The sequence below is a fragment of the Juglans microcarpa x Juglans regia genome, chromosome 4D, assembly GCF_004785595.1.
Source record: "Juglans microcarpa x Juglans regia isolate MS1-56 chromosome 4D, Jm3101_v1.0, whole genome shotgun sequence".
NCBI classification, from domain to species: domain Eukaryota; kingdom Viridiplantae; phylum Streptophyta; class Magnoliopsida; order Fagales; family Juglandaceae; genus Juglans; species Juglans microcarpa x Juglans regia.
In genome coordinates this window covers 34,046,855-34,062,624 of record NC_054600.1, presented here as the reverse complement: position 1 = coordinate 34,062,624, position 15,770 = coordinate 34,046,855, and the positions used below count along the sequence as shown (strand labels likewise).

The 15,770-nt window shown below is 38.5% G+C and overlaps 3 protein-coding genes across 7 annotated transcripts; 1 reads left to right on the top strand and 2 right to left on the bottom strand.

Annotated features, from left to right (window-relative positions):
• Positions 1-89: 89 nt before the first annotated feature.
• Positions 90-5,793, bottom strand: LOC121261310 (probable boron transporter 7). 3 transcript variants are annotated; one of them, XM_041163622.1, is made up of 14 exons: positions 5,527-5,793; positions 4,585-4,703; positions 4,400-4,482; positions 4,079-4,271; positions 3,835-3,973; positions 3,587-3,752; positions 3,323-3,489; positions 2,949-3,023; positions 2,739-2,834; positions 2,530-2,646; positions 2,116-2,423; positions 1,477-1,756; positions 1,224-1,373; positions 90-1,142 (listed from the first exon to the last, which is right to left on the bottom strand). In XM_041163622.1, exons 2-13 carry the CDS (start codon positions 4,698-4,700, stop codon positions 1,224-1,226), a joined length of 1,890 nt encoding a protein of 629 aa, XP_041019556.1. In that variant the 5' UTR covers positions 4,701-4,703; positions 5,527-5,793; the 3' UTR covers positions 90-1,142. The 3 variants fall into 3 exon arrangements, with proteins under 3 accessions (XP_041019556.1, XP_041019555.1, XP_041019554.1); XM_041163621.1 differs by having other exon boundaries at positions 2,949-3,122; positions 4,585-4,690; XM_041163620.1 differs by having other exon boundaries at positions 2,949-3,122; positions 5,527-5,792.
• Positions 5,794-7,903: 2,110 nt separating this feature from the next.
• On the bottom strand, positions 7,904-13,695 carry LOC121261307 (probable 1-deoxy-D-xylulose-5-phosphate synthase, chloroplastic). Of its 3 annotated transcripts, XM_041163614.1 has the most exons (10): positions 13,155-13,694; positions 12,836-12,955; positions 12,570-12,734; positions 12,148-12,298; positions 11,643-11,911; positions 10,455-10,737; positions 9,869-10,161; positions 9,407-9,685; positions 8,905-9,189; positions 7,904-8,340 (listed from the first exon to the last, which is right to left on the bottom strand). In XM_041163614.1, exons 1-10 carry the CDS (start codon positions 13,320-13,322, stop codon positions 8,191-8,193), a joined length of 2,163 nt encoding a protein of 720 aa, XP_041019548.1. In that variant the 5' UTR covers positions 13,323-13,694; the 3' UTR covers positions 7,904-8,190. The 3 variants fall into 3 exon arrangements, with proteins under 3 accessions (XP_041019548.1, XP_041019551.1, XP_041019549.1); XM_041163617.1 differs by lacking the exon at positions 13,155-13,694 and having other exon boundaries at positions 12,570-12,748; XM_041163615.1 differs by lacking the exons at positions 12,570-12,734; positions 12,836-12,955 and having other exon boundaries at positions 13,155-13,695.
• Positions 13,696-13,992: 297 nt separating this feature from the next.
• Positions 13,993-15,722, top strand: LOC121261309 (probable histone H2A variant 3). Its single transcript, XM_041163619.1, is given in 3 exon segments — positions 13,993-14,158; positions 14,161-14,222; positions 15,202-15,722. Coding segments are annotated over 3 exon segments (396 nt in total). The 5' UTR covers positions 13,993-14,121; the 3' UTR covers positions 15,499-15,722.
• Positions 15,723-15,770: the final 48 nt, after the last annotated feature.

The following is a 15,770-nucleotide window of genomic DNA, read 5'->3' as shown; positions in this document are numbered from 1 at the left end:
GATATGGACCGATTAGCATTTCATAATTGAAGTACTGGAATAGTAAAGTTTTCCTCAAATGACAGAAAAAACAGGGGGGACAGAGTACTAACTTAAGTTTCTTTTAGTGGATATGCGGCAAGTATAGTTTTGTCCATCCTGAAATTAGGCATGAAGTGCTCTGAAGAGTGGGATAAAAGACCTGAAACGAAAGACGTACTTGCCGCACTTAATAAAATCAAATCCACTGTACTTGGAAACAGAAACAGGGGTGTCCGAGGTCTTTGATCCCCATTTTATGTGGGTTTTCCTTTTGATTCCAAAAAGATAACGACTTGCGTGTTAGTAATGTTATATGTAACTTTTCATGGTTAAAGACATGGCTTGAGACTTCCTAGCATCTTGTCATTGAACATTTTCGTCGATCTTCTTCCTTCTCCATGTGCTTTTTTCGTTAAGATAATTTCTTTTATCGTTCCACGTAGAATGAAGAAACTGCATGATTAGCTTTCTTTCTTCTACCATTTCTTTTGCCTTCTGCATGATTCTGACTTACACTGGTTCTTCTGAGTTTGAGCCTGCCTAGTTTACCCAGAAGAGAAAACAAATAAAATAAAAGGCGGCCTTGGTTTGAAATTACCAATGCCATGCCAAGAAAGATGGGAGGGAGTCCTACTTAAATGTCAACATCTAATCTGATTTTTTGCATAACAATCTTTGTACAAACTCGTGTGCAACTAATAGAATCCAATAAGAAATTGATAAAATTCTAGTAATCAAATTTGGAAATTAAAAAAAAAAAAAATTAGCTACATTTGTCACATGATTTGCTAGTACAGCAATAGGCAAATGAATGGAGGGCTATATAAGCTCACTGTATACATTCTAATGTTTTTTCCTACAGAAAATGAAAATGCTTTCTTCTCTCCAGTGCTTCCTCATCTTTCCTTTTTTGTTTCGTTTGGCTTTTGTATTTTTTGCTGGTGGTTGTGTAGATATTATGTATTTCCGATATCATCTCCTCTTAGCCGACTATCACGAAGAAGACTCACATTTCACCCCATCTTCACAGGACCATGCTCAACTCTCATTATTACAAGCACAGTTTATATCCCAACACTATATAGAGGCTTTCATTGCAGTCGGACACCATCTGGGTAAACCTGTAAACAATCCCATTTTCTAACTTACAGATGCATGAAACTATATTTACAATAACACAAAAGAGACATTTGGTATGTTACCTAAAACAACCTTTCATCACTCCAGCTTACGGTTCTAAGCTTGACCTCCCCTCTATTGGTTGTCATCTCATCCAAAATCTCCGCATCATGGAATCCTAGTGAACTCTCCTCACTACCAGAATCAGGCAAGTCTTTTGCCTGCCCACACTTCTGTCAGAGACCTTATTGGTTAGAAAATTGTAAACAAAAAACTTTAATGGGATTAATAAACTAGTCTGCAGATAAATCAGAATGGGAGGAACCATAACCATACCGTTATTGAGTGGCTTCGTTTATGCTGTGGGGCACCAGCAATTTCTTCATACCCAGAAGCATCAAGTTCCTTAAGATGGCTAGGGTCAAACAGCTTGGGAAGCAGGCGCTGTCTGATGCTTATGAGAAGGAAGAACGGCATTGGGAACAATATTCCAGCTACAGGTATCCACGTCACTCCAAAACAGACCAGAAAATACGCTAATTGGAAGAGTGTAAATAAAGCGATGGATTTGAATGGCACTGACTCCACATAGGAGGCATGAGTGCCTTCCAAGATTCTGCCCAGCACAATGCCACCATAAGAAAAAAATTAAGGTTATGGAGCGCAGCCAAAATACAAGTAAAACAGACTTTTAATTTAATGGTGCTCAGACACCACGGAAAGTATAGCACAAGCACATTTTGTTTCTTATTCACATTTGTATGTTAACAACAAAAGAACTAAAATCAGTTTTTTTTCTTCAGTTTAGCAGATATGGAATAAGTCATCTTTCCCTGAAAAACCAGCATGTATTGGATATGGACAAGAAATTGGCACCTGCCATTCCCATGAGACATCCTACTGCCTCCTTCATGAAATAGATTAAACAATAGTCTAGTTTAACAAAAGTTCCGTACCACTTAGAACATGACTTACTTGTAACGACGTCTCGGGGTGATGAAGAGGAGTAACATCCTTTCCCAGAACTGATTCCCAGGGAGGCTATCAGTGGCCATGTAGGCAAAGTATCCCCATAGAACTGAGGTAGGTATCCTTTTGATTACCGAGATAGCACAAATTAATAGGCCCACGAGCAAAGACTGCAATAAGTTGCTCGCTCTTTGCTCATTAACCCGGACAGGCAAATAAGCGTCAATGTGTTTTTCCGGATCAAATTTGCCCTTTGCATCTCCCTCATCATCAGCTTTCATTACAGCCTCCTTCAAGTTCTCCAACTCTTTGGTCTACAAGAAAATCCACATGAATATGCCTATCAGAACCTATAAAAGCTCTCTCTCTCTCACACACACGCAGGCATGCATGCAAAGATTATATAAGCCTAGCACTTACAGTTGGAGCTGTGTCCATTTCTATGAACACGGCTTGCATCGTTCCATAGATTTCAGAGTTGCTTGCTTGTTGTTTAATACATTCCTTTGCATGCTTTACCATCTTCTTTCGAATCAACTGCAAATCATGGCTCATATCGTATAAGAATTTAATGAGTGATCTTGGCTTTACCAATGAAGAGAAATCTCTTGACATTTACACCAGCCTACCTGCCTCTTGAGAACTGCCAGACTTTTGGTGTGCATGGGGGACTGCGGGAGGACTCCATTTGAAGGAGGAAGTCCAAGCAACCCACAAATCATAGTCTGAAACCATGGAAATTCAACATCAACTTATAAAAAAAAAATGTAAGTTCTATACAAGATTACTAAGTAAGGAATTGAAAAACAAATAGAATGTCCCATTATTCGGCTACATACCATTATTCCAAGCAATAAGATATCATAATGGTATGCAGAAGGTTTTTGGAGATTAAACTCATTCTGTTGTGCCATCTGAGAAGAAACACTGTGGTCAAAGAAGTATAGGCCTGCTATCATCATGGCCGGAATAAAAGCAGCAAAAATGTACAACAGTGGGACCTTTCCCATATCCTGAAATTCCAGTGAATGAAGTACTAAATAATTCAGTGTATAACCGACACTCTGAAATCTGAACGTATATGGTAGATAATTCCGTGTATAGTTGGTGAGTTTTTTTTTTTTTTTTTACATGGTAGGTTGTTATTACTATCTCCTTGCCTTGAAGTTCTAGAAGGCAATTTAAACAAATTATTCATCAGAATTTTTAGTACCTTGATTACTGTCCAATGGTACAATGATGAAGATTCCCAGGGAAGTGGACAAAAGAGCCTCCTAGGAACTCCATCCGGAACTTCTCCTGGTACAGCATAAGACAATGCTGACCACAACAAGACCATCAGGGGAACCCCATAGTCTGCAATGAAACCTCGGAGCCACCCTGAATCCAAGATCGTAAGATAGTAAAAAGGAGAACTAGATCTAATTCAGACAAACTTCTGTAAATTGAAGAAGCAACTGAATTTCATTTCATTTACCTGTGGCATAGAGCCATGATCTTGCTCTCCTGCTCTTACGTGCAGTGAAAAGTAGACCGGAAGAGAAAATGATGGCTAGCAACCCATTTGTATACAACCATTGGAATTGATACTTTTCTAATGCCCGATCTTCAGATTTGGGAACACTGAATTCACTGATCACTCCCTGTGAATTGTCAAATTTAGCATCCGCTTTAACAAAATCCACAACTTTTTTTTTTTTTTTTCCCGTAAAAATCAGTCAATACCTTAACAGCTTCTTGCATAAAAAGAACAGCAATCAGCATGCTAAAAAGTTCTCCTACTATCCTCGTAAATTTAGTAATGATGGTACATGCATTAAATACCGCAAGAAAAAGCAACAGGAGGCCCGTCCAGATGCAAACCCTGTATAATATAGGTACTCTCTTAAAGATACGAACTATATATGCCAATTCAGAATGCTATTAAAACATTGAACAATCCAGATAAAGTTGACAAAGAATCCCTTACCACCCAGCCCAAGCTAAAAACAGCTTGCTCCCCAACCCAGGCCGTCCTTTGCTGAAGTTGTACAAATAAGTGTACATTATAACTGTGGGTTCTGCAACTCCTAAAATCAATAAAGGCTGTCCCCCAAAAATTGAGTGGATGATTCCACAAATGGCAGTAGAAGCTAATGTTTCCACTGCGCTTAAGCTTCCATCTGACATAAAACAAGCATAAGCTGGGGCTCACATTCATGAAAAGACCAGGAAATATTTAGACACTTTGCATTAAAAGTAACCTCTACCTGTTTAAAGTTTTCGTGGTAATGAGAGAAAAAAGTAATACCTGTTTCTCTACTCAGTTGCTCCCCAAAGGCAATAACGGGGAGAGCAGAAGCGAAGAAGACGTAGGCAGTTGGAGCCAATATCCTGACATTGATTAAATGATTGATCGATGAAAATTATGAGACGCCAGAAGAAGAAAATGCAATTCCCATTGTGTTATTTGTCCCAGAAAAAAGGGAATTATACCTGATGCCGGGGCAAAGTGCACAAATCCAATCTTCCTTATAGCATACAGCCCTTCCTTTGATATCTTTAATTATCCCGTTGAATGGAGTTCTGACGTTTTCCATTGCTGATGCCATAGACTGTGGAATTTAGATTCATCAACTGGTGCCTTACATTGAACAAATGCAAAGATGCTAGAAATCCATTTATCACAGCACATTATAAGGCTATATAAATTGAATCGGTGAATTTCACCAAGTTGGATGAGTTGCCAATTGAGGGGACCGGAAGAAAAGCATTATATACATAAACCAGCATACTGTGAGATTTTCGTGGATCCAAACGTGAAGAAAACAAAGAAAAAAAACATTCATACCTCGATCCCTTGGAAAAAAAAAAAAAAAAGAAAGAAAAACTCATAAATCTGAAAAAAAAAAGATTAAACTGCGTGAACTCTGAGAACGGCAGAAAAAAAGAGAGAAATAAACCCATAAGTTCCACATTTCCATAGATGAAGAGCCTCAATACACTGATCCGTTGTTGAGTAACCAATAAAAAAGAAGAGACATTGCGGAGGAAAACAAAATCAAATCCCAATATTTTCCTTTTTTTTTTAGATTCAGAGGAGAAAAACCATGATTTATTTAAGAAATGTGGCATTGATACGATTCTCTTGCCGAATAAAGCATTGAATGACGTAAAACTGTGTTTTCCCATGGTATTTTATGAAACCCACCCGATATTTAACGAAAAATACATCATGCAGACCTTCATGCACGTAAATACTTTCACGTTCGTACAAGAACAAAGTCCTAATAATCGTACAGTCAATTATAAATAAAAAGTAAAATAGCCAGAAAATCATATGTAGCAGAGCTTTACAAGGGAAGAAAGAAAGAAGAAGAAACAGAAAAAAGAATTAGTACATTTTCCGATTCAGTAATGCAAAACTAATATACAAACCTGGAAAGATGGAAAGAAAGAAAATGTAGGAAAATCCCGCCGCCGGAGAGTCAGATTCCGGTGGGGGTGAGCCGTAAGGGTAATCCGTCTCTCTGTCTCTCCCCCTCTTTCTCTTTCTTTTTCTGTCTCTCAACCTCTTCCTCTCTCTCCTCTGTCTCTGGATGCGAGAAACGCGGAGTGAAAGGGAACGGGTGGGAGAGTCCGAAACTGAGAACGCAGGATTTGTAGGAGTCGAGACAGGGTGGGGTTGAGTCTAGACGTGGGTGCTGCAAGATGGGATTGATAACGTGGCTATATATGATTCGGACACCACGTCGGCGGGGGTATTGTTGCAATGCATGGCTCCGATGGCGCGTACGTAAATTTGTCTGTTCGTCACCTTGCTTGCAACTGGAATGTCGCGAGCCAGTATTACTTAATTAGCAAATTTCTGCTTATATTTTGACATTGTCGCTTCTAGATCTAATTATTGTTAGAAACATTGCACGTTCTATATGTGTCCTCACCTTCCTCCTTCGTAACTCGTGAGAATAGCTAAATTATGTTATATTCAAAGGATTTATAATAGATAAATTTTGCTATTAAAGATAAATTCACATGACATTACGTGTTAGGTTAAATTATAAATTTATTTAACGTATCATGTGAAGTTTTAAATTTACTTTTATGAAATCTTTTATCATTCGACACTTGTCAATCTAAATTATCTTCTAAAATTTAAAAAGAAATAAACATGAGCTCTATTTAAGTTGACATTCCTGTTAATTACAGATATTATTCATTACCTTGTTTGGATTCAGAGTTAATCTCAACTCATCTTATCTAATCATTACAAATTTCTCAAATTCTACACAAAATATAATAAATAATTTAACTTCAAATTCTAAAACGATAATATATTAAAAAAAATATATTTTAACAATATTTTATTCAATTTATAACTTTCATATCAACTCATCTTATATCATCTCAAGTAGCCGTTTGAAACTTGGATTGAATTAAGATTAACTCAGTTCAGTCTGATTTTAAGCTGAGTTTAACATCTAAACACTCAACTCTCAAATCACTAAATTCATCTCAACTTAACATCTATTTACATGCGGAACCCACAATATTTTTTAACTCAACACCTCTTTGCACGCATGACCCACAATATTTTTTAACTCAACATCTCTTTACATGCAGGGACTCGCAGCCTTTTTTAACTTCTCATAAATACATTTAAACTCATCTTAACATCCAAACACATTTTAGATGAGTTTCAAAAAACTCACTCCATCGTCTTAATTCATTATTATTTATAAAGAATTAAACTTATCTCAACTTAACTCAATATACAAAAAGGGTAAGTATCCAATCCTCACCTTCATCTTTTAAAACATTTTGGTGAAAAATTATGGATGCTCGTCTTCTGTAGTCAAGTACGGGGACAATTGCCAGAAATCGTACATATATTTCCTAACTGAGTATTGCTACAAAGCAATCATTGTAGCTGTGCACACATTGCACACACTACGTGACTGCTTTTAATCCTTCAGTTTTTTTTTTTGTATGCAAAACGCACCGGACCTTCGCCTCTCTCTCTCTCTCTCTCATCAGATATCTCTCATCCCTCATCGACTCTCTCTCTTATCTCGATCTCTCTCTCTCACCGACTCTCTCTCTCATCAGCAACTCTCTCTCTCTCATCTCAGCTCTCCTCTCAATGGCTGCTCCCATTTCGACACGTAATATATATAATATAGATGCAGCAAATAGTGGCTCTCTCAAGATTTTTCTTCCTAATTTCATTGTTTGTCTCACGTGAGACCCCTTATAACCACCGTGTGTTTCCGCGTATCTTAATTTGGTAGAGTAGATGGACTTGACAGCCGCCGAAGCGCGTAAAGACGACGGCCAATGTCTTGTTTAGCTTTGACTACTTGTACTGACAACTGGGACTGACTGCTGACTAATTTGTTATGTACACCAAAGTTGGAACTCACTCATTCGCATTCACGCACGATTAGCACCTGCAGACAGGAAAAGCTTATGTTAATGGGACCCGCTCCATGTTCACCCAGATCATCTTCCCATTTCTGCTGGTACCACAACCCACCACCGATCGAGTCGGCCATAATTACCCTTTAACATGTGTTTGTTTGTGTTCATGCACCACAACACCGACCTTCGCATTTTTCATGAACAAGTTCTTCCATTCCACGTGTAGGAGGATCAAACATGTCTGTTCTGTATTTGTAAAAAACTGTAAGGTTTTGTTCTGGCCTATTCGTGAAGCTCCCAACTCCCTCCAATTGATTTTGCCCAGAAATTTGTCTAAAACGAGTGCATTGAGCGATCGAGAGCTTCGAGGTCTCATGTTTATGAATGAATCGACTTGTAGCTTAGTATCGTCCAAGTTTGTTTCCGTAATGGCATCAGTACTACACAATTACCATCTACTTGATGCTTGCTATGATATATACAAAGAATTTGAAAGAGAGACAGAGATTACTCGAACAAGTAACTAAAACTTGGTAGAGACAATGCTGTATTGAGCTTCAATACATCTTTTCCTTTCTTCTCTTGTTTGATTAGTAATAAATTAGCATCTTTCCCTTTCTTCTGCTACCCGTTCTTCAATCTATCATAGCATTCCAACCAGGATAAGAAAAGTAGAGCTTTCTAGCACATCAAGAGGAGGGCTTCACGATTGCGGCCAAGCAAACTCAATGCTGTTGCAGCTATGTGATGACCAGTCAACCCAGCAAGAGCAAGCTGTTCATCTGCTGATGCATGTTCTATGTAGTTGTCTGGTAGAACAATTGGACGCCACTTGGAAAGTTGATCCAGAAAATTTCACCGAAAACAAATTAGGCCTTGGATGATAATGGCTAATAACTAATTTTAAAAAAGAAATTCTTGGCTTTGCATCAGGCATATTTATATTGCATTGAACTCATGATGCATATTGAAAACCACAAAAGGAAGCATCAAGGTAACAACTACCCACAAATTAATGCATGCATAAAAAATGTTCACACGTAATTTCGAATATTTATGCCAACGCATAACTGCAAATAAAATTCAAAAACTAGTTTAGTTACTAAAGATAAAATTTACATGCATGCTTTTGTGGGTGAAAAAATAATGTTATATTTATAGTCTATACTTTAATTACGTAGGTCATATGTACTTTACTCTGTTCTTGTTAAACCTCCTCTAGGTTTCACACCCAGCTTGTTGAGATGACCCCCGCCCCTGCGTCCCTCTACCCCCATTTATATCTTAGATCTATCAAAACAAAATCCAAGTAAGATATAACCAAATTCCCAACTTCTCTCTCTCTCAGCAGGAAAATGAACTAATTATCTTCTATATGTCTAATGAAATTGTTACCTTAATTCTTCCATCGAGTTGTCCATCAAGTGTGAGAAACTGTGCAACATGGGATCCAAATCCCCCAATAGAGCCTTCCTCAACAGTGATCAGAAATGCGTGATTTTCACACAGATGCCTCAGAAGCTTGATATCTAGTGGCTTAGAGAACCTTGCATCTGCCACTGTTACCTCAAGGCCAAGCTTTGAGAGAAGGGAGCGAGCCCTCAGACAATTCTGAACCATTGCCCCATAGCCAAGCAAAGCAACATCTTTACCCTCAGCAAGAACTCTCCCTTTTCCAATCTGATTTAGAAGACATTGTGGGCAAACACGAGGCATCAAGAAGTTGAGATTTTCACACCTTAAGAAAACAAAGAAGAATAATAATAGCGTGTAACTAGCTTTAACTTTTGAGAAACTACAAGTAACTAGCCCTAACCCTGCACCTTTGCGAAGCAATAATAGTTGAGAAGTTTTCAAAGTAAATATAAGCAAAATCTCTGAGGTGCCAAGGGATTACCTCAATGGGAATTCCACTGCATATAGAGTAGTCTACTCCTACAATTGCACCCCTGGGATATCTGAAGCAAATAGGTCGATCATTAATTTGGGCTGCTGTGGCCACCATGTGGACAAGCTCATCCTCATCGGATGGTGCCATTACTATCATGTTTGGCAAGCATGACATTAATGTTATATCGAATGCCCCACACTGCAATGGGCCATCAGACCCTACAAGTCCTGCACTAGTGATAATGAAACGCACTGGAATTCTCTGCCGATCTACATCATGGATCACCTGAATGGAAAATAAGGAAAAACGCTTCAGGAAATTCTTAGAATTTCATTATTCAAGTCAAACGCCCAAATGGTATAGTGTAGGAAGAAAATTCATTTTCGGTGAAATCTTTTCCCAAGAAGTACTATGAAAAACAAGTGGAACACATGATAAACTGTAGAGAGAGATGGATGGAGAGAGGACCTGATCATAAGCTCTTTGCAGAAAGGTGGAAGGGATTATGCAAAATGGCTTCAATCCACCACAAGCCAAACCAGCAGAAAATGTAACTGCATGTTGCTCAGCAATTCCCACGTCAAAAAACTTGTCAGGAAATTTTTCCTGAAATAATTGAAGTGATGGTTCAATTTGCATTCCTGCATGAACTGTCACGATATCTTTATCCTTCTCTGCCTCGAAAACTAAAGCCTCCACAAAGCAATCACTGTATGTCAATGAGTGGATCCTAGATGGTAATGAACCAAAATTACTTAAATCTGCAAAGTGTGAGAAGGGGAAAACCATCAAAATGTCGAATCTAACTGAAGATGAATATAAAGAAATAGTTATTTCATAAAGAAACAGTCATGCCAAGAAAGCGATAGCATAAAGAGCCACACTCTGCTGTGCATAGCTGAGAAAAAGCTCAGGAAAAGAAAACCAAATTCAGCTATTACTTACCACAAAGGACTCATGACTCTCATGACTTACAGCAGAAAACCAAAAACAAAAAGATTATGGAACAAAAAAAAAAAAAAAAAAGGAGGAAAATAGAGATAATTGAACCTGCCTTCAAGTTTCTTGCCCGAAATTTCAGTCTTCTGATTATTTTCTGGTCCCTGATTTTCCTCTGTTATCACATGAACCAACACAGGACCCATTGAATCCAGAGATGCTACTTCTTGCAGAACACAAATCAGGTCTTCAATATTATGCCCATCAACGGGGCCTATGTAATACAATCCAAGCTCTTCAAAAAGAGTTGATCCCAGTGGACCGATCATACCACGTGCATACTCATCAACTTTGGCCGCCAACTCATGCATACCCCTACCAATCCTTTTAGTAACACCCTGACCAGAAACAAATGTTAGTTTTATTGTAAATAGGATCCATAGAGAGATTATTTCAACTCAGGACATCTATTTTAATTTGCCTAAATATTGCAATAGAAATTTCAAGTGCCCAAAAGCCAAACAATAAAGTTGACTTTTCTTTAAGCCTATCCAACCAGAAGGCCTCAAAATGCATCCCCTATAATTTTACAACTACTCAAATTATGCCCTCATACTAAGAATGACGTAAGTTTTTCTAGAATTCATAAAAACTTCCCAATGTTCCCTCAGACTCCAACCACAGACACAATATGTAATTTGTCGACAAGGTACTATATGCCTGTGAACAGTCTATTAACTGAAGATCCAACATCTGCTACCAGAGAAAAAATTATGCCAAAGGACTGGAATGGCATAAGACACCAGGCCCAGGAGCATATGCAATATTGAAACATCAAAAGCTCCATTATACACATTTATTTTTGTAAATTTTATTAATGATAAAAAAGGTGTTTCCCAAGTACACAGGGCACATAATGAGAGACCAAAAGCTCCATAGTATACATTAGAGACCAAGCAAGGTACCATGAACAAGTGTAAGTTAGCTTAAGTTAAATGAGTCTCATGGGATTGTGCCTGGAGACCTCTGATCAAACCCGGTAAAATGATTTTTCATATTCCCCTCTAGCTGGGGAAAGAGAGGGTAGGGAGTACCACCAGCTGTGTCACCCCTACGTCTAAGTGACTAGAAGAAAAGACAACTGTAGAATTTATTGAAAACATTTTTTGGGTGGTACATTTAGTGAGAACTTAATCTCCTCTATGCATATTTAATGGTCTAAAAACTTCCTATCCCCTTTAGAAAAGTGTTGACGTACATCCTCCTCGGGTTTAGTCAATTAATAAGAAAACCAGAGAAAAACCTTAGCAACTTCTCTAAACTTCCGGAAGGATTTACTTGACTGGAGCCTACTTAGAGTACTGGATAGAGCATTAATGGATGTCTTGGGACCCTCTTCAGTCTTTGGGTGTAGAGAGTGACGGCTGTCATTTAAAATCACCACCATATTTGAGTCCAGATAGCCCACATTACTCATTGCCTCATAGACCTGACCTGCCATGGTTGTCCCATTGCTGATGACAGCAACTATACGCTCCCGTTTCCCTTTAATATCCCTAGCAATCGCCATACCTGAAGTGAAGATAATTGGGTGTCAATAAGTTAAAGCCAAGGGAGCCAAACCTTCAAAAGTCGCATTGATAAACTAACCAACTAACATAAAAATAGATATCCAAAAAGAAATTTAATTACTAGATAAATGCGTGGAGATGAGTGTATGAACAGCAAGCAAAGGCTGAAAACAAAAACAAGCATTTTAGTGGTTGAGTAACAATTCAAAATATATATGAATGAAAGGTAAATACTACCAAGCCCAGCAGAAATGCTGTTGCAGCCATGGCCCGCACCAAAAGGATCGTAATCAGTCTCAAATCGAGATGTAAAACCAGAAAGCCCATTCTTTTCTCGCACTGTGTGCATGAGGGTCCGCCTTCCTGTAAGAATCTTGTGCACGTACGTCTGCCAACAAAAGAAAATGCATAGGCATAACTATACGCCAGATTTTCATTTATAAACAAGTCCACAAGTTCTATACCTCTCCTTCATCACAGCATTTTGCTATGTAACACATCCCATGAGATAAATATAATAGATGAGCTATAATCAGTACCCCCCCTCCCCTTCCCGGGCGCTCCCCAACCACCACCACCACCACCACCACAACCCCCACCCCCCTCTCTCCCACAACGAAGCAATCCCATTCTAAGAAAGGAATGGATTATGATCTTACTTGGTCCCCGTCATCCCACAGTATCTTATCAACTGGTGCATTGAAAACATGGTGTATTGCAACTGTCAGCTCCACCACCGACAAACTGGATTTAAATGATTTTTGCGCTTTTGACATTATAGAAGATAGTTCCAAACGAATTTCATCTGATAATTGTTTCAGTTCCTACAAATACCACTCTTGAGTGAGTATAGAAGTGTGAGCTTGCAAGTTCAAACAAAAAAAAAAAAAAAAAAAGGAAAAGAGTGTCAATGCTTCTAAACTACCTTAGGAGACAAATTCTTCAAGTGGATTGGGTTTTCAACTACATCAAGTATGGGTGTTGGGACTTTCTCCCAAAAGAAATCATCAGTATCAGGTAAAGACCCCAATCGACTGACAACTCCCTGCATCAAGAAAGATCAGTCACAGGTTTACACTTGCGCCTTTAGCATCTTCTGCCACCACCACATTCCTCGATAGAAGAGAATAACAAAGACATAGGATGCTCACGATTATGTTTTCCTTCTTCTATTAAGTATCTCGGCAACCAAACAGAGGATTGTAGCATATAAACAAGAGAAGTGGGAGGAAAGTTCGGCATACCTTGGAAGTAATGGAGGAACCGGAACTAGGATAGATATTAATTCTCGAGACTTGGACATTAAGAGGGAAACCAGAGCTTGCGCAGTCCATCCTGTGAGGCAAAGCGCTAGTTTTTTTATAGGAATGAGAAGTAATTCCAAACGCGCACCCAGCAGAGGCAGTACCCATCTTGGAAAACAAAGACCCAACCCTCCAAAACCGATCAATTTCAATAGAAAGCGCAACTTGAAACCTCACTTGCAGGAATATAACCGAAAGAAAGTATAACAAGGTGTACACGCGAAAAAATGAAGAGTGCCAATGTGAAAATTTTCAGGATTTTGAGGGTCCAGAAAGTTTGAAAATGGAAAGATGCGACACAGGAAAAGCCACAGGATATGTTCTCGATCGTAAACGGCTGAGAATAAACTAGATGGCAGAATAATTTGAGCGAGAGTTACAGTCTACAGAGGAGACAAATAAAGCATAATCTTTGCAGAGCGAAGAGCATCTTTCGCCGACGGGACGAGGAAAGCAACATCATAATACAAAAATAAGTTTTCTGTTTTGGACTTCCTAACATTTAAATGTTGGGCCTTTAATCGGCCTGCTTTTTACGACTTCAGAGTAGTAGTCCTTTTTTTTCCGTTTCAACCCAGAAGAAAGGTAATCATTGATCAATGATGAACGGGCTTGGGCCAGCATGGCAATATTCAAATTCTCTTATTTTAAAAAATGAGAAAGGATAAACTCGAAGATGGTACGAGTAGGCCCATTTAAAATAAGGCCCAAACTACGTTTCTAATATATATATATATATATATATATATATATATATATTTATATATTTATTGTTTTTGTTTTTAACGATACCTACCTCCAACTCCAGTCTCCAACCTTTTCGTACTCTTTTTCCTTGTCTCCGAAATCTTTCACGCAGAGGGGGTCTATCTATCTGTCGCCAGTTGGTAATTGAAGAGCGGAAAGAATGTCGGGGAAAGGCGCAAAGGGTTTGATAATGGCAAAACCCCTGCCCTAAACAAGGACAAGAAGAAGTCTACCACTCGCTCCTCTCGGGCCGGTCTTCAGGTCCCTCTCTCTCTCTCTCTCTCTCTCTCTCTCTAAATTATAATCCGTTTTGTGCCGTTCGTTCTCGTTTATTATTGGTTTTTGGTTGATGGGTTTTCATTTCCGGGTTTTGGGTATCTGGGTTTCAGTTCCCAAGATCGGATTTTTACCTTAATACGGATGATCTGTATATTTGAATTGTCCGGTGGTTTATTCTTAATTCTTTTCTTTCTTATTCATTAATGGGCTTTAATCTGGATTCCGGTTTATGGATCATAGTTGCTTCTTGTTTTGTAAGATTCTTTTTCTTTTTCTTTTTTTTAATACAATTCATGTGACTGCCGAGAATCTGTTGGAGAAAGAATATGAAAGCAAATTGAAATAACCATTAGATTTTTCGTAATCATATTGTTCTAAATATAAGGTCTCTCATTACCTAAGAGACTAGCTTCTCACTTAATTCTGTCTAAAACTTAACATCTAATCTCTATCTTCCACTTGAAACATCATTCTGTGTGATTCTAGGCATCAATTTAAGTGGCAGTTTGGACCCTGTGCTTCCTGCCATTGATATGAAACCAATTTGCTTAATATGCCCCATCCTTGGCTAGATATTGTTGATTGCTGGCCACATAAACATTACAAGAATCTGGAGGTGTCGCAGGTTTATGTGCTAGCCGAGGGGTAGATAAATCTGATTCTTCAGAACAAAATTTTGTCAGTTTTATGTTCTGCTAGGTCTGAAATGTACAATTCTTGGATGGCCCTAGGTGTTTTGTCGGGTTTGGTTCTTTCCTGATTGAATCAAACGTATAATTGATGGATGTTATCCAACAATAAATGGACGATTTTTGTGTTGAATGTTTTTTATTTAATTACATTAAGTTTGTTAAGTTTATCTCTTGTAATCACCGAAAAGGGGGAAAAGAGAGAGGAAGAAATCTATATTCATTGTGCTAGTAATCACCATAGACTCGACCTTATACATCTGACCATGCAGTTCCCGGTTGGTCGAATTCACCGGCTCCTCAAGACAAGGGCCACAGCCCATGGAAGAGTTGGTGCAACGGCTGCCGTATACTCTGCTGCTATCTTGGAATATCTGACTGCTGAAGTTTTGGAGCTGGCAGGTAATGCAAGTAAAGATCTGAAGGTTAAGCGCATAACTCCTAGGCATCTGCAGCTTGCAATTCGCGGTGACGAAGAACTTGATACACTCATCAAAGGAACAATAGCTGGAGGTGGCGTGATTCCTCACATTCACAAATCACTCATCAACAAGTCCTCCAAGGATTGAAATAATGATGGATTCGTATATTGTTAACTAACTTTGGTAGAATGAGATTGCTGTTTCCATTTTGTGACATCTTATTAATCCTTGAGGTTTCTTCTCCAGTAATCAAAGGATATCCCCCTCTGAAGTAGTGGTTGAGGGACATTTTGCATGGTTGTGTATTAGTAATGCAGTCTGAATATATACATACAATATATATACATTTTAGGTAGGTTATATCTTGATCATCGATTCGCTTCTCTGGACATGTATTTGTTGTATATGCGTGCTCTTTT